Source organism: Alosa sapidissima, chromosome 3 (genome assembly GCF_018492685.1).
Source record: "Alosa sapidissima isolate fAloSap1 chromosome 3, fAloSap1.pri, whole genome shotgun sequence".
In the NCBI taxonomy this organism is placed as follows: Eukaryota; Metazoa; Chordata; class Actinopteri; order Clupeiformes; family Clupeidae; genus Alosa; species Alosa sapidissima.
The window spans coordinates 21,164,737-21,181,822 of NC_055959.1; the positions used below are offsets into that span (position 1 = coordinate 21,164,737).

General features: G+C 42.7%; 2 protein-coding genes across 3 annotated transcripts; one reads left to right on the forward strand and one right to left on the reverse strand.

Moving 5' to 3' along the window:
* The first annotated feature begins 5,897 nt into the window (after positions 1–5,897).
* gadd45gip1 (growth arrest and DNA-damage-inducible, gamma interacting protein 1) lies at positions 5,898–7,498 on the forward strand. Its single transcript, XM_042086685.1, has 2 exons — positions 5,898–6,318; positions 7,033–7,498. Exons 1-2 carry the CDS (start codon positions 5,924–5,926, stop codon positions 7,337–7,339), a joined length of 702 nt encoding a protein of 233 aa, XP_041942619.1. The 5' UTR covers positions 5,898–5,923; the 3' UTR covers positions 7,340–7,498.
* Positions 7,499–7,500: 2 nt separating this feature from the next.
* On the reverse strand, positions 7,501–16,849 carry zgc:158403 (tetratricopeptide repeat protein 39A). Of its 2 annotated transcripts, none has more exons than XM_042086684.1 (18): positions 16,831–16,849; positions 15,183–15,287; positions 14,517–14,648; positions 13,794–13,852; positions 13,342–13,409; positions 13,077–13,141; positions 12,732–12,831; positions 12,552–12,617; positions 12,172–12,280; positions 11,774–11,841; positions 11,398–11,457; positions 10,942–11,103; positions 10,433–10,524; positions 10,166–10,286; positions 9,951–10,062; positions 9,615–9,729; positions 9,276–9,392; positions 7,501–8,242 (listed from the first exon to the last, which is right to left on the reverse strand). In XM_042086684.1, the coding sequence occupies exons 2-18, from the start codon at positions 15,275–15,277 to the stop codon at positions 8,131–8,133; spliced, it is 1,653 nt and encodes a 550-aa protein (XP_041942618.1). In that variant the 5' UTR covers positions 15,278–15,287; positions 16,831–16,849; the 3' UTR covers positions 7,501–8,130. The 2 variants fall into 2 exon arrangements, with proteins under 2 accessions (XP_041942618.1, XP_041942617.1); XM_042086683.1 differs by lacking the exon at positions 16,831–16,849 and adding an exon at positions 16,091–16,402.
* Positions 16,850–17,086: the final 237 nt, after the last annotated feature.

Below are 17,086 nucleotides of genomic sequence, written 5' to 3' on the forward strand. Positions count from 1 at the left end.
CATTTCATTTCATTTATTGACCATTAACACTGTTTAGGTCTTTGGCACTGGGATTGTTTCTGGGGGGCAGCAGTACCTCTCATTGGATGGTGCAACGAGCCAGACTCCCCATAGCATAAATAACACACGGCGATTAAGTGCAAAAACTAGCGCACACTATCGTGGGTGGCTGCCGCAATGCCCAATCATTTATTAACATGGCGTGGGCGAAGCAGCCAAATCATGGCTTCATTAGAGGGACACTTTATGAGAGGAGGAATGATACTGGTTTTCTTTTCTCTTTTTTTAATCTCTTCCCACACAGACTCAAAGACAGGGCCTGTGAAGTGGCACGCTGCAGAGAAGTACGTACACTGCACACACTCTTGGACCCCACCATGTCTCGCCCTGATGGATGACTTCCACCGGCTCGGAGAGAGGCCCTGCTCAGCAGAAGACGGCCCGGACGCAGAGGCTCCTAATTAGGCCATTCATCTTTATGGAAACCCCAGCACCCAATCAAACCAGGGAGCCCTGGTGTGGCCTCAGCATTTGATAAATCTGTCCTTAAATTAGTGGCCAGGAGAGCCCTGGGGCCTCCCTTGCCCCTCCTGGAAGTATCCATCATTGTGTTAAGCACTGGCAATGGATTTCTAGCGTGGTGGGAGAGAGGTAGGGTTGTAGGTGCTGAAATGGATGGCGTTTTCATTTTGAGTACAGGAAATAAAATAAAGCTTATGTTCAAGCCACAGTGGGATAGTATACTTGACTCAACAGAAAGAGGAAGTGTCAATGAAATGCCAACTTGGATACCAACAAAGATATCTAGCCTGTCAAAAATGGAAGTATAGTGTGATCATTTAAATAGGTCCTTGGTGTAAACAGAGGGTCTCCACAAATCTAATTTTCCTTGTATGCCCACATAACCAAATAAAGACCATTTAAATATGCCTGAGTGCTTTAAAATGCTTTAAACGAGCTAGCATGCTTCTTAACATCTGGGGTTAGGCAAATTATCCATGAATTAAACCCACCTCAGCTGACTAAAAGCTCTCTCATTGTAGTCTCTCATGACCCTAGTCCCTTCATTTTTTTTCTAAAGTGCAAAGATGCAACTTGGCTCAGTACCACTGCACTTACTCCTGTTGAGGCAGTTTGAACAACAGCTTAAAACACGATAGTAGTTCAAAATAAGTAACTACAGTGGTCATTAGAATGCAAGTCTAGTGGCTTGAAGGCCCCTGGGCCACATTAAGTGCATCTTTTCCACAAAGTGAGCGGAAATAAAAGTCGCTCCCACGGGTCACTCACACATACCCCTAAAATAAGGTCAGTCCTAATGAATGTTTTAAAGCCCAATCATTTCAATCTCTCTCTCTCTCTCTCTCTCTCTCTCTCTCTCTCTCTCTCTCTCTCTCTCTCTCTCTCTCTCTCCCTCTCAGTCATAGCTTTGCTGGAATGGAGGCGAGCTGATTGCCTCAATGTCCCACAGAGCCTCTGCACCACAGCACTAACTGGAGCTCCATGTGGTACATCCATTATGGTAAAGCTCTCTGTAGCTCCCTGCTGAACACTCCTCTCGTCCCCTCCCTCCTCCCTCTCCAAACCGTGCTTACGTCTGTGTTCCAAAAATTGGGCCCCTTCCAAGCCGAACATTAGTTGGATTCAGTTGGACGAGATGGTGCCGAATTGGGAATGTATTTGAACTCCGCAAACAAGGAGGAATCCTCACCTGCCATTATCAGCGTCAGCATCAGTGCCGTCTGGACACCCCCCTGTGCCCTGACCAAGTCCACTTCTGAGGCCGTTCCCCTGTATGAGAGTTGTTGAGCGCAGACATACGAACATTTGGTCGGTAACTCCCAGCTTCCAGTTCAATACTCATGTGTTTATGCCTGACATTAATTAGCTTTCTCCCTCTCCATAATTAAATATTCCTCATGAATGGGTAATTGGAGCCCTCTGCATGCACCGAGCCCTGTACATATGCAAGGACAGGATGTAAAATTATTTCAGCGGGTGCAGAAAATCAATAGCACAAACAACTGGGCCAAAACACACATTACAAGGAATTCGACTATATTATCGTTTTCAGTTAACCCATGCAGGAGAACAGCTATTTTTAGCCCCAGTGTATGGTGCAATTTCATTCGAGTTTGTCCTTATTGTTCTTTCTCCTTGCAAATGGAAGGGGCTTTGCCGCCAAATCCTTGGATGGTGCCAAATCCAGAGCAATGCATTCCATTGTTTATCTACGACTTGGGAAAACTATATTCTTTTGTTTATAATAACGTGGTTTAGGTTTTTGCAAATGCTGACTGTGCTTTTTAAATGCTGCCAAATGTTTTAGCATCTCTCTCTTGCTCTCTCTCTCTCTCTCTCTCTCTCTCACTGTGTGTGTGTGTGTGTGTTTGTGTGTCTGCTTGTCTGTCTGTCTATTAATCTGAATGAAAAGAAAGAGGACCTATGCTCTGATATGAAATATCAAAGGCACAAATACTGATAACATCATGTTTGTGGATACGTCTTGAGAAAAATCATTATTAAAAGAGTGATTCTTATAAGAGATATCCACTCTGCTCTAGGATATGGAAGTTTGGACTATTTACTGCTGTCTACTGTAATGTCTGAACCTTCAATACTATGGCAATATAAGCAACCAGACAGCAGATGGGATTGATACAATTTGAGAAATAGCAAAAAAATGCGAAGGGTGGACATACATTTTGCAAACTTCTCTGTTAATATTGCATGAACTAATAGAAAATGTGGAATCGTTTAAATATTTGATCACACGGCCATATGGATAGGCTCACTGGGCACGCTCAATGGGGTTAGCCCACAGTGCACAACCCAGATAATCCCAGCTCTCCTCCTCTCCATAGGGCACCATGAACGGTGTGGCAGCGGCAGCGCGGCCTCACTACCCATCAGCACCCTTAACGAACGTGTGTGTGTCCCAACCCCCCCCCAGCGAGCCCCATTGTATGCCAAGTGCATGCCAAAACATTTCCCACACATCTGAACGCCTGAGAGGCAGCGTCAAGGAGGGACGCAGCCACGGTGACCTCAATCCACAAACAGCTGATATGAGGATTGACAGGGTTGTCAAACCAGAGTCCGGTGGTGTATGACAAAAATCACAGGAGGTATAGCTTGGTTGATGGGCATGCACAACTCTTTTTACCTGGTCATCACAGAAACTTGTTAAATAGCGGAGCTAGATGCTGACTTTTTTTTTTTTTTTTCTGTCATTCAGAAATATTCAGGCAAGTGCATTCAGCCACTCCTCACATCACTTGCCTGTCTTCTCTATTTAATGAATTATCTGCTACGTCTGTCCCACCCACTCAGCATGGATAAACCTGTGCATTCCTCATCCTTCGGATTTGGAGCACTAACGAGGCCTATTTGCCAGCGAGTGACGTTGAGTTGATCCCTAAAGCTCTCTGCTTGGCACCAAACATGCCCAAATGAAGCCCATGTCATGCCCACCCCCGCCCTTGCCCCCTCTCCTCCCCCTGCCATGGGAACCATACATCTTTAATGACGACGGAGGGCTTTGCACGCTCGGTGCCACACAAAAGCTGTGGCATCTGTCTCACTAAGTACTGCACTCAAGAGCACAACCCCACCCCCCTCAGCCCCCAACCCAAACCTCCACTCCATTTGTTTCCATCTCTCCTTCTGGAAGAGAAAATAAAAAATAAAAGAGGAGTTGGTAAGAACAGGGGGGGGTTCTGATGAAAGAGGAAGGAAAAGAGAAATTAAAACAAAGAGGCCTTTTTTCCCTCCCAAATTGTATGTATGTTTTTAAATTAATTGCCCCCCTTTCCCACCCTCAACCCACATAAAAAGCAATACAATGACTGAAAGGAGGTGTTAAAGAGTTGGTACTTGTGTTGGGCCTCATCTACCAACAACCAGTGCCATCTCAGCATGGAGGAAGGGGGTCCAATCAGCTTGGGGATCTTAAAAAAAAAAGATCCTCTGTCCAGGAAGCTTATGACACTGCTAAACAGAGATGATCAAATTGACATTTCAAATGCTTGGAATTTTTGATTTTTTTCTATGGGGGTTTAAGGTGATCTCTGGTCCGTGTAACGCTTCGCAGTGCTATGTTCTATTTGCAGAATTCACATGAAAAAATATAAAAATAGGCTTAAAAATCCGTTATCCATTCTTTAGGACGGCACAGTAAATGGGATTGTTGCATATTTTGATTTTCAATTGAGCACAGTTACGGTTTTCTGTTGAGAAGTTAAACATTGAAATGATGCGTCAATTTTTTAATTTTCCTTTTTTGAGCTTTTGGTTGGACTGAACCACGAGCACCGGGGGGAGAACAGCATCTAGCATTACTTTAGAGATGAATAACTAAAACTTCGCCGATTTTGGGAGATGGCACGTTAAACATAACTTTCAGCCTATGTTGAACATATCTACAGTATATTTGAATACCATGGCCATGCCATACCATAGCAAATAATTCCCCAAAGCAGAAGACGTCAGTCTACAGGCTACCCCAAGCACTGTTTGACGTGGGACATTTTTGCTTATTTAACACTTTACGCTAGACCAGGTTTCATTAGGCTAAACGAAGACACAACAGTGAGTAGGCCTATGCCTAATGTATCAGTTTATCCATTTATTAATTTCAACAGCAAATAGCCTACATTGCTATAGGCTACTACGGCTCAAGTCCATTGGATCATGTAGGCAAAGATCCTTGATTAGGCTACTCCGCTTGAACCCTCTCTGATGTAGGTCTCCAAAGCCTCCCAGAACATGAACATTCTACACACGTATATCAGGATGCAGCAATGTCTCCCTCTGCATCTGAAGTTCTGATCTCGAGCTGACATTATCTTGGCACCTTAATGCAAGCTGAACTGTGTTTGATAGCCCTCCATCTCTACATCCGCTGATAAAATGTGATCACCAACACCGCGCGCCAATATGTATCAGGTCAACCCCCTACGCTTAAGGTTCACCCCAACAAAAACGGTAAAAAAAAAGGCAAAAATCCGATATTAACTGAATTTTACTTTTGTTTCCAATCCAGTTTCTGTTTTTTCTTTATCTTGCGTGACTAATGAGACATTTAGAAAATAGCAGCAATTATCTATTTGCTGACCAGTTAAAACATTTGAAAATTGGATTATTGAACACATTTTTATTTGGATCAGATGGATGGAGCAAATAGAACAAAGCACTGCAAAGCGTTACACGGACCTCTTCCACTCCCTATAAACGTTTCTAGCCGTTTTCATTGAATGGGTGAGTGTGTGAATTAATGAATGAATGAGTGAAGGCTATAAAACAAATAACTTATGAAGTGATTTTTGTCTGGTCTTATTAACAGAAGAACTGCTATTCTGTTAAAATATTGTTAGGAGGCATACTTACTAGGCCTACAACTTTAGTTGGCCTCTGCATGACAAACTAATCAGTCAGTTTCAAGTGTTGGGATAACTTGTGTGTGCTAATTTAAATTTGAACATATTTTCAGTTTAGCTACAATTACATGATTGGCTAAAGACAAAAAGGTCAGTTCATCAATTATTTCTCTCTCTTTCTCTTTCTTTCTTTCTCTCTTTCTCTCTCTCTCGCACACTCACACACACACACACACACACACACAACTTATGTCAGGTTTATATGCAACGCACATTATTAATGCAAGGCTACCCCCCAATTGTGAGGAGTCCTAGGCCCAAGGGTTTCTTGTGGTAAGTGTGTGCATGTCAGCCCAGACCTATATTAAAACATTAATTCAGGTCACATTTCCACACTGTTACTTTCTATTTAAAGACATTTAATCTACTCACTGTCAAGTTTCAATATTTGGCGACTCATAAGAATTATAGATAGGCATGTAAGTTGCCAGCTACAGATCTCTGCATGACATCAGAGAGTAGGGTCCTTACCGAAAGAAAAAAAGATGGCTGCCTCCGTGCTGGGCAGGAGGACGGCATTATTTACTGAAGCAATATATTTTTCTTTAAATGCATTTGCTCCGAGGATTTGTTCTTGTGGTGTCCTACAACATATTGCCAGCTACCATGCTAAACCTTTCAAACGAAATATAAATGAACCGTATATTCCGGATAAACAGAACGAAAAGACGCCCGTGTGGCAGAAAACCGCTAAGTATGACCGCAAACTCTTCGGACGGTACGGCTCGGCCTCTGGTATCAACCCTGCAACACTTTGGCCAAGCCCCAAACAACTTGACGAAATTATAGCGGAAGAAAAGCAATGGCATCCGTCGCTGGAAGAAATGTTGCAGAATGTCTCAGCCAAGGATAAGGAACTGGCAGATAAACGTGCGGCAAGGTACCACAATTGCTAAGCTAGCTAGCCTGGTGATACATAAATGTTCAATCATAAGGCAACAACATAAGCATTAGGATACAACATAATCATATAGGGCAACAATAAAGATGTCTTTGCGGCCTCGTTAAAACACGACCGTGTGTATATGTATTGCACGACTTGTGCAGTCTTATCAATATGTCAAATGTTTGAAGATCAACATTGGTCTTGTTCAGTGTTAACGTTGTGTAAGCCTGTAGTGACAGTGACTGACATGGCTTTAAGTTGACATTGTTACGTGTCTTACCAGAGGAAACTGCAGAAGGAGACTTAAACAATTTTCACTATCTCATGTGTGCAGCAAGTATGTAGAGGAGGCTTACTGTAGCAAGCAGTGTGCTGTGTGTATGTGAAGTGATGTAAGTGTGTGTGTTGGGGATGGGTGGGGGGGCAGAAAGGCTAGGCAATCAATGTACGGCCTAGCCTATTGATTTATTAGTCCAAATTAGTTCAAATTGTTTGATACAATTACTATACAGTCTATAGTTTCATGTTTCATTCAGACCAAGGCCTCAATTACCCAAATACAAACAATTACGAGATAATTTGGTTTTGCTGTGGTCCGAAGCACTGTCAAATTTGATTAAGCTTTGATGGTTTGTATTAAATTTGAATCTTTTAATTTTTTTATTTTAAATCTGATCGTACCGTGTTTACCATTTGTCCATCCCTCAGAGAGAAACTGATTGCTGCAAACATGGCCAAGATGCCACAGATGGTGGCCAACTGGCGTCGCGAGACACGGGAGGCCAAGGAAAAGAAAAAGGAGGAGAAGGCCAAGCGGGACCGGCTGCTGGCCGAAGCCAGGGAGCGTTTCGGCTACGCCATGGACCCGCGCAGCCCCAAGTTTCAGGATATGATCAAAGACATCGAGAAGGAGGAGAAGAAGAAGAGGAAGCTGCTGAAGCGGAGGAAGCGTGAGGAGGAGCAAGGCCAGGGCACTCCCGGGGCAGAGGGTGCGTCCGGCACGGCAGCCTCCTAATGCTGGGCCTTAGGCATGCAGAAGTGTTGTACATAGTCTTGTGTGTCTGGACATTAACCACCTGTTTTACCAGTTCAGCTGAATGGGCAGCATGGTGTACAGTAGCTGTGTGTGACAGTGCAACTGGTCTGGTTTTCCAATAAATAACAGTAAACACAATGTACAATATATGTTTTTATTATATAAGGATGTGGAATATAATTTAAGGTCTAAAATTAAATTATACAATTACAAGGTTTTCTTTCCTTAAAAGGGAAGAGTGGAGCACAAATTGAACATGGCAAGGCCACTTAACTATTTTAAGTCAGTGCAAACAAAGAGTATAGAAGTAATACTCTTTGGTGCAAATGCTTTGCTGTTTTCACATTGGCTGACACGTGTCCGCTTGTTCACCTCTAGATAAAGACCACCAATGTTAAAATAGATGTGCACATTGATTCGTGCAGTGATAAAATACTAAAGTAACGTTAAAATGTACTTGTCATTGCACTAAACACAATGCAATTTAAGACATCGAGACATTTAAGACTTAAACATGGGTTTAAGTGACTTGACAAAATTTCACATATGTCTTCCATCCACTTCTCTTCAGGAACATTTAAATATAAAAAAATAAATTGCTGTCCCTTTGGCAGGGATGTAACTGTAAAACAAAAAATGCCATCCTTGAAAAGTGGAACAGGTCCCTCTCTATACGGTATATCCTCCTTCCTGTTTGTGGAGGGCATGCTTATCATCACTAAACCCAGATGTCAGGCAAACAAACTGCTCTTTTCCAAAGAATGTGTGTATTACAGTGCAGTTGTCTCTCCCTTGTCATTTGTGTCAGCTTTTAGTTTAGAGAGGGCAGCGTGGATGCGGAAGTGGGTGCGAGACTCCATGGAATATTCTTTGTAGTTGTGTCTGTGGAGAGGAAAGCAGTAGAACTATCAGTCATACAGAAGGCATTTTACCAGCTATACATTTGCAGTACAGGTACTACGCTGTTGTTTTGTTGGTTTATGCGAGAAAAACAAATGTGCAAGCCTGACGATACATCATTACATTACATCTGGCTGATGCATTTTTAACCAAAGCGACTAACAACATGGTAAACAGTTTAAGCTTTTTAAAGCAAGTCTCAATTCTAGGACAATTTAAAAAAAGGTAGAGTACAATAAGAATAAGTGCATCAGTGAGTACTGGGTAAGAGGGTTAAGGCTGCCAGTCTTAAGACGTCATTTTCTATATTTTTGATATGTTGCTGAGTATATCATAAACAGCAAAGAAAAGTGATTGATAATGACTGACTGACTATTATTGTGTTACATGCTTCAAATGTAAAGCACTTTGAGCTGCATTCTGTGTATGAAAGGTGCTATACAAATAAAGCTTTATTATTATTATTATTATTATTATTATTATATTACTGTTTTTAAACAGTCGAGTGTCAGTTGTAGTCAGGTGGTAAGTGCTAGGATCAGCAAGATTAGTTGTAAGTATCAAACCTCAAGATAATGATCGTCACAAAGCTGTAGTGAACAACTACTGGCTCAATTCTGTAGTGAAACAATTCAGTAGGCTTAATAATCAGCCAGGAGGATGGAAATCCATGCTCATTTTGGTGAGTTAGCATAGCATTTGTTTAAAATACTAGCCTGGCTCTCAAAAAGAGAATTGATCGAGGACCCTTGGTTCCCTTCCAATGTCCAAGGTTAGTTATGTTCAACGGCGCTGCTAACTGTACTCCTATTATTGTATAAAGCCTGCCTCATACTGAATAAGTGGTTATGATTGGTTCCTAGGTTTTCAGTGATTCAAAAATGCGCTTGAATGGGAAGTTTGGCCAGATGGATCTGCAAATCAATTCAATGCAATTCAAATGTGCTCACAGATTCGTCTGGGTTCACCAAGTCTAATAAGATGCTACTTTGAATCAGCAACTGGGAGGACCTACTTTGCCTTTTGCAGTATCTTGATTGCCTCCTCTCGTCGTCCAAGATTAATATAGAGAAGCCCCAGCTCCAGCAAAGCATTGGGAACCAGGTAGTGGTCAAACTTCAGCTTCTTCTCACTATGGAGTTACCAGATCACACAAACATTCAGTTCAACCATGTGTGCCTGATACAAACAACAGATAACTTCATAATCAAATTAATTCAACCATGCGTGCAGTTTATCTCTACATTAGTTGTATTAGTTGTTTGCAGCAGCACAAACCACACACTTGTACACACAAAGTGTAATGCATGTGCAAATATCAATATTTCTTCAGAACAGCAGTTCAACCACTCACCTGATGTACACCGTGTTGAAACATTCCTCTGCTGCTTGGATTTTGCCCTGGTTCCTAAAGCAAAGTCCCTTCAGCAGCTGAATGAGACTAGTGTCATCTAATATGTATTCATTTGCTGAAAAAAATAAAATAAAAATATTTGTCATACATTCACTGCTTACTTTCACATGGTAGCACCCCTAAAGAATGCTGCACAACTTACATTGCTTTTGCGTTGTCTACATAATGTGAGTACTATGAGATTACTATGTACTGGTTATACTGCTTAAAAAATACATGTGAAAAATGATGAGCCCTAAATAAATGCCCTCTTGGCAGTCCAGACATGTGCAGTACCAGGTGCCTCCAGTAGAGAGCGCTCTGCCGCCAGGAGAGTCTCCATCATGCCCTCAGTGAGCTCAGGCCGCTTGCTGATCATTGCAAAGCCATTCCACATGTACATCATTTCCTAAGCAGCAGAGAAACAGACAGGTTCCTTTGTTGAGCTGTCTTTTAGTCTTGCACATGTGGTTGTTTACACGAGAGTGAGAGAGAAAGAGATTGACTCTTACCAGAACTGGCACTTGCAACCGTATGGGACAGCTGGCTTTGTAGCGGCGAGCTTTGCGAATGGCAAACTTTTCCGTTGGTGGAGACTTGCCTGCTATTTTCTGCTTGAAGGAAGGCACCTGTCTACGGGAGACAGGTCCAAATGGGGAGACACACAAGGGAGGAAGAGTGCAAATTACACAGAATAAATCAGACATAATGAGAGAGACAGATTTGGACTTGGACTTGAAACTGATTAAACGTTGGCTGCTCTAGTTTTTGGTTTTCACCTGAAGAGGTCCACCTCGTTCTCCCCGAAGGGTCTGGCATCACTCTGAGGCAACATGCTGAGGCAGGCCGCCTTCATGTACACGTACATGGCCTGAGAGAGGAGAGAAGGAAACAAATGGGTGATGGTCTTTCCGCACTAACGGCGAGTTCAGAAGTGCTACTTTAGACATTTTTTGTGATACTTGGCAAAATTCTCTCAATATTTTGGCAGCCTCCAGGGCAGTGTAATGTTATTACTTAAAATTGCTAGCCAATTCAATTTCTTTGAAAGGGCAAAATAACAAATTCATCCCCTAATTAAACCATATAAGGAGCCACTTAAGACTTCGATCTGTGGTTATAATCTGAATTTATTTACAATGCTATAGTCTAACAGCAAGTATATATTTTTGGGTGCAAGTGTTTATGTTTAATGAAAAGTAACATTATCCTCAAATCCTTTCCAGGATATTAAGGCAATGGAGTGTGTGTGTGTGTGTGTGTGTAATGTGTATGTGTGTTTGTTTACCTTGGACCATCGGCTTTCCTGACTCAGGAGGTCTGCATAGAAGTAAGCCATCTTCCACAAGCGTTTGTAGGTGAAGCACCACATCAGCTCCCAGTAGCACATGTGGTGAAACTGCTTCCAAGCCTGCTGAGCCTTACAGCCATCCTCAAACAGTGCCACCGCCTGGCCGAAAGGAGACACAACATGCCTTTCCCAATCACCTTTCACAAGCACACAAGTCAGGCATGACTCATGATATTTAATTGCTTGGTAGACTACTGAGGAAACAGAGTGCCTACTTATTTGCCACAAATACAAAGGAATCATGACAACCAATTACTGAGATGAGCTAGCCTCCATTTTCTAAATCACACCGAGCCCTTTTCACTGGAGAGAATCAGGTGCAGATACGTTTCTAAGAAGCTATCAAGCCTTGTAGTGATTTTTCATCAGCAGGCTGTCTCCCTGTCTGCGCACCTCATCAATGTTCCCCTTGATCTCCTCTGCTCTGCCCGCAAAGAAGAGAAAAATGGCCCCCTGTGAAGAGAGGGAGAGAGAGGAGAAATTACAGAGGAGGCATTTCTTGGCTGATGTTTGATGCAGTGTTCTGCTTGGCACAGCAGGCCTTGACGTAGACGCCATACAAACAAAACAGTGTTTCACCAACACAGCATTACACCAAATTGCTAAAACAGGCTTGCCTACTTGCGGGCCACCAATCTTCAAATTAGCCACAACTGCCTTTTCAAAAGACAATTATCAGAAAGGGCACTGTGTCATGCTTGGCCAATGCCCCATCCCCATCCCCAGAAGGCGTCATGTTGGAGAGACCGTCCAGAGGACTGTGACTCACCCTTGGATAGCGCAGGCGAAACGGCTTTAGCAGGCTCTCCGCCTCGGCCACGTCCGCCTCCCCTATCCCTGCAGCACACATCACGCACAAATTAAAGCATATGGACTGGAACATCAGTGCGCAGGCTGCATGCTCAAATGGACACCAGGGGGACCATCGAGAGCGGGCTAAAGATTTTTGCATGTGGGATGAGAGCTCTTCTAGGCTGAGACAGACAGCATGATCTGGGTTAAGTTTCAGAGAGCAAAGCAGAAACACTGGCACATATCTGACAGGTGCGCTACAACAAACCTAAATGATTATGCTAAACCAACTACATTTAAAAAAAAAAGAAAAACATATTACGCAGTGAAGTGTGTGGTCAATAGTGAAGAGGAGCAGGAGGTGGGAAAGGTTACCCAGTATGAAGGAGAGGAATGTGTAGTAGCAGAGTAGCAACAGAGCACTCAGCATGGAGCGCAGGTTGTGTGAGAGCGCCCCCTGGTGGAGCTGTGATAAGCCATACACCTACAGTGCAAAGAGAAGAGCAATTCATGCTTACAGTTGAATTGTACACAACTTTCTCTCTGTATGTTTCACAGATGAGCTATATGCCCTTTATGTCACAGACAGGAGTTGATTAGGGCAGGGAGAGAGTTATATGTCCTTGAATATCATGCAGTGAAACAGTATTACAGAATTAGTTAGCCAGCTCTGTGGTTAACCATTGACAATGTACAAGTGGATAAAGCATCACTGGTAAGCACCTGTTATAGTATTTATGAGGAGAGTAAGATACCTTGTCACCCGAAAAGCCAGCAAACTCTAGGATTTTGAGGATACGTGGAGGAAATAATGACAGGGTCTGGCGAGGGCAGAAAAAAAGGAGATAAAAAAAATCAGGCAAACGCACAAAAACAGAAACACACATAGTTGCTCTTAACCTAATGAGAAATGCTCACATAACCCTGAGGCATACCAAATTAAAAGCTCCGATACCGAAGTACAGGCTTCCTTCTAGCTGGGCGTGGTTGGGCCCTGTGGGAGCGCGACGTGATTGGACAAAAGTGTGCAGCTCTCTGGATAAGAAGGTAAGTGATCACCCACACAACAATACAACAACTGTACAGGCATAAAGCATGTCTAGATAAGATGGAAGCACTACATGACTAATGGCTAAATAGGGGAAATACAGGTCTGTTATCTAAATCACAGCTTGAGGAAAACTACAGGTATGAATGAACTCTAAGATTATGAGAGACGGTTCATTTTCTATCTTCTTCCTCATTCCAATCATTTCAGCACTCAGAAAAAGTACACTGACTTGTATATGAGGTAGCTGTTGCGCACTTTGATTCCTCCTTTGATAAAGTTCACCATGTTCTCATCCTGTGAGATCAACAGAAGACACATTCATGAGCAATGAGGCCGAGGAGGACAACAGTTGGATAAAGAATACCCCTCTCCGTCCACATGTAAGGTGATGCAAGCTGTTTTTTAACATAACTCTACTGGTTGCCCAAAAAAAGGGGACCCCAGTTTCACAGAGAGGAGGTCTAAAAAAGAGTCATGAGCTCCAACTGACTGACCTGCAGGAATGTAAGAGCAGCTCTCTGTAAAAGGCACTCAGCGTAGCACACCTCCGCATGGAGTTCCTCTGAACATACACAGGAAACACACATTCATATTTGAACACACATATACACACACACTCACACAGAACATATGTCAACATGCACATTCTGACAAACACAGTTTCTCACACAATAAAACATAATTGCACACCATTAGACTGTACTGTTCACAAAAGTGTCTTGTCATTTTATTGTGTGCCAGCTATGCTAATGGTGATGGCGGAGAATGTTATCCTGGCCATGAGATATTCAAACAGGCATGAGCAGTGAACATTTACAGAGCACTACAAACAGGCTGTTCATATAGTTGCCCTATGACTGGTACTGCTGTGTGTTCATTAACTGTGTGAGGTTGGACCTATTTGGAGTGGTGTCTCATCAGTTCCACACCAAACATGACTTCTTACCCTCAGACAAACTGTCTCCAGACAACTTGCTCCCCAGTGAGCCAGACTTTCGACGAAACCTGTCACAAAAATCAATAAACAGCAAATACATATTGGACAATAATTTAATGAAAACACTAAACAAACAAAGCAATTTCACAAGAAACTAATGCGTTACTGAAAACCACAGGAAAGCAACGTGTGCACTGTGTAGTCACAAAAAGAGGAAGAGAATCTAGTAAGTAACTGTTAGTTGTAAGCTGTAATAGACTTGGACATGAATTGTGTTGGTTGCTTGTGTTGTTTTATCACCTCATTTAAAGTAAATTAATGGTTGGCCTACATGGAAAACTGTCTGGAATACACAGTAACATTTTAGGCCATTTATTATCCTCCAGTTCTTTGTATGCACTAGCCAGTGTAATTGGATATGTATCTTAAGAGCAGACCTATGTAACGATCCTCCTGTCCAAAAATGATGCAAATACAGGCAAATATTCCACACAGACAGCTAAGTTCCAATAGCCTATAAAGAAAGCTATGGCTTAGCTGAAGCTTTCTATGGGATATGCTGCCCACAGTGGTGGAAGAACTCATAGTAGATTATCTGCCTTTATTAGACATGCTAGTTTTAAGAATTTAGGTGAGGCAGACCTAGACAAAATCCTATTCGAATATTTCACATCATTGCTTCCCTTTGGAAGTGCTGCAGACTGAGGGATATCAGAATGTGAGAGTGCCCACCTTTGGCAGACCTCCTGTGCAGATTTCATGGTGCTCCCTGCGTTTGCAATGTCTTCATGTTCGAAAGTCATCATGGCCTGCATCTCCAACACTGTGGCATAGATGAGCGCATGGTACATGCTGTCCTTGGCACTGATGGAGTCAGAGAAAGAGATGGGCTTGCATAGTCAACAACACCTTCAGCTTGATGAGCTCTGAACATGGACATTGATTTCACAAATGCTAATGTCAAAAGCAATCCGTGTTCAATAGGGTCTTCAAAGTAGTGAGCAGGCCTGTGAGTGGTCTATAAAGATAAGACACCCCCCCCCCCCCCCCCCTAGTTTCTAGCCTCTCATCTTTCTGCACACCTCCTTGTCATCTACATCATGCCACACGCACCTTGGTGTGGTGTGTTTATATGTAGGGCGTTGCACACTGACTGTGCAACCCTGGGTGTAGGCTTCAACAAATACCTTACATCCTGGAGGCAGAGAGTCTACCTATAATACTATCAGAGCCTTTCTAGACTGTGGCGCTTGGTGTGGCCCCAAAATACAATGAAGCTTTACAATAATAGCATACCATCAATACAACCCCTACAATAGCCTACTACACATCTGCTAAAACCCACAGCATCATTTCAAGCCAGTGGCTATGGTAACGGTTATGACACTATGGCCGTACCGTGGTCTTAGCTTCTCTAAGCTCTCACTGAAGTGGTTGTTGAGAAAAAGATCCAGGGCTTCCATACACTCCTCCAGACATCCTTGTAGGGTCATCGATGAGGAGCTGGCACATGTGCAATAAAACAAACACACACACACACACACACACACAAATAAAACAGGAAATTCAACAGAGATTACTGACTTTTACAAACATTGTGATGCATCAAATCAAATAGAGTGGTGAAGTGACATATGTGGATGTGCACATAATTGGCTTTCATAATAGCCTATTTCATTTAAAAATGGCAGTCTGCATCTACTGAAAGGAACTGGGGTTTAGAATTCCATTTACGCTTAGTCATTTCACCCTGCCTTGATGAAGAAAATACAAGGACATATAACCTTGTATAGATTTTCTGCTTACAGCCAATAGGGCATTTAATCAGGCATCTGAGTTACGTGGACATGTCACCTGCTTGTGTACACAGCTCAAGGTGTAATGTTTACTGAGAACATCACTTCACGACATGGACACACGGCTATAGAACCAGAAGTGGTTTCAGATTAAGGTCTAACCAACTAGTATTTTTAGGACATTTTGTTGTTTACAATCCACAAAACAAAGCAAGCACAGAACACAGAAGATTACTCAATGAGGAAGGATGATGTAAAAAGAAGTTGCTGACAGAGCTGGCTATAGGGAAATAGTTCCCCTGCTAAAGCCTAACATGACAGAGACAAGGAAATTAGACCATTCACCAAAAATCTAAATTACATTTGGAAAGCATTTGCTTCCTTATACGCATTCAATGATTATGTTTTTTTCCTTATTCCATAATGTCACTCCTGCAATATCCCCTCACACTAACTCGACATAACAAAGACGCTCAATGAGACAGGTGAATTAGGCATAGGCCTACTTACTTTTCGGCCACAGGTGCATATTTCCCACTGGACATTTTCCCTTCAAAGACCTCGTGCGAAAGCACCTGGTGAAAATGCAGGGAAGTCCGTGTCTGCGAGTAAATTATACTGAACACCAAGCAGGACCGTGACTTTTATAAAATAAAGCCTTCTATAAACTGGTCATCCCCACAGTATTATGGGGCCATGAACACTTGCGGCGCCCACGAAAAGTAACTAAACTGTAACTTCGCTAAGTGCAAACGAATAATACTTTTCATACGGATAAAGTGCTCGTCCGCAGAGTGGGTGTGCTCGACAGTGGCGAGAACTGCTCGACTCCTCCTTAGCAACGTCTCGCAGAACCTTGCATGCTACGCACACACGGGGCAACCTGCTGATTATGTGGATCATACGATTTAGTGTTTATTTCAGCGAATAAATGTACTTGAAATGTGAACTGTTTCTGTAACTGCAAAGTAGTCTAGTGAACAACCATATAACAAAATCGTTTTTTTTCTGTTCTAAGACTTTCTTCCCGTTTTGGCTGTGTTTTTGCCTTTAACTGTTTGCTCAAGATGTGGTCGCAGCAGATTATCACTAGTCCGTATTCTTCTAACATAGCCTACTGGAAGCTACACCGGGTGCGTCTGAAGCGTTCCGTTCGCGACGCGTAAGAGCAATTGACAGAGTAAAAATGAAACAAGTTCAGGCATAACCAGCAGTGAAAATGAACTTAAATGTGGGAATTAAAGTCTTACCAAATCCTTTCAGAAGCACAGCAAACATAACTTTCTTGTAACCAAAGGTTTTAAATGCAGTTGTACTCAATTCCAAAGAAAAAAAACATTCCTGGGTTTCTGGAAACAGACATCAATGGCCTCCTTTCCAGACCAGCTTGCAGAGCAAATTCAAGTTTGCAGATTCGTTTGGGTTCACCCCCAAACGGGTGGTATAAATCCTTGAGCAAGGCACCTAACCCCTCACTGCTCCCTGAGCGCCGCTGTAGCAAGGCAG

Coding starts and splice junctions, on each gene's coding strand:
- gadd45gip1 (XM_042086685.1), top strand. CDS start 5,924: ATGGCTGCCTCCGTGCTGGGCAGGAGGACGGCATTATTTACTGAAGCA. Junction 6,319..7,032: donor GCAGATAAACGTGCGGCAAG/GTACCACAATTG, acceptor TCCATCCCTCAG/AGAGAAACTGATTGCTGCAA.
- zgc:158403 (XM_042086683.1), bottom strand. CDS start 16,125: ATGTCCAGTGGGAAATATGCACCTGTGGCCGAAAA. Junction 12,618..12,731: donor GTATCGGAGCTTTTAATTTG/GTATGCCTCAGG, acceptor TGCCCTCGCCAG/ACCCTGTCATTATTTCCTCC. Junction 8,243..9,275: donor AAGATACTGCAAAAGGCAAA/GTAGGTCCTCCC, acceptor TCCTCTCCACAG/ACACAACTACAAAGAATATT.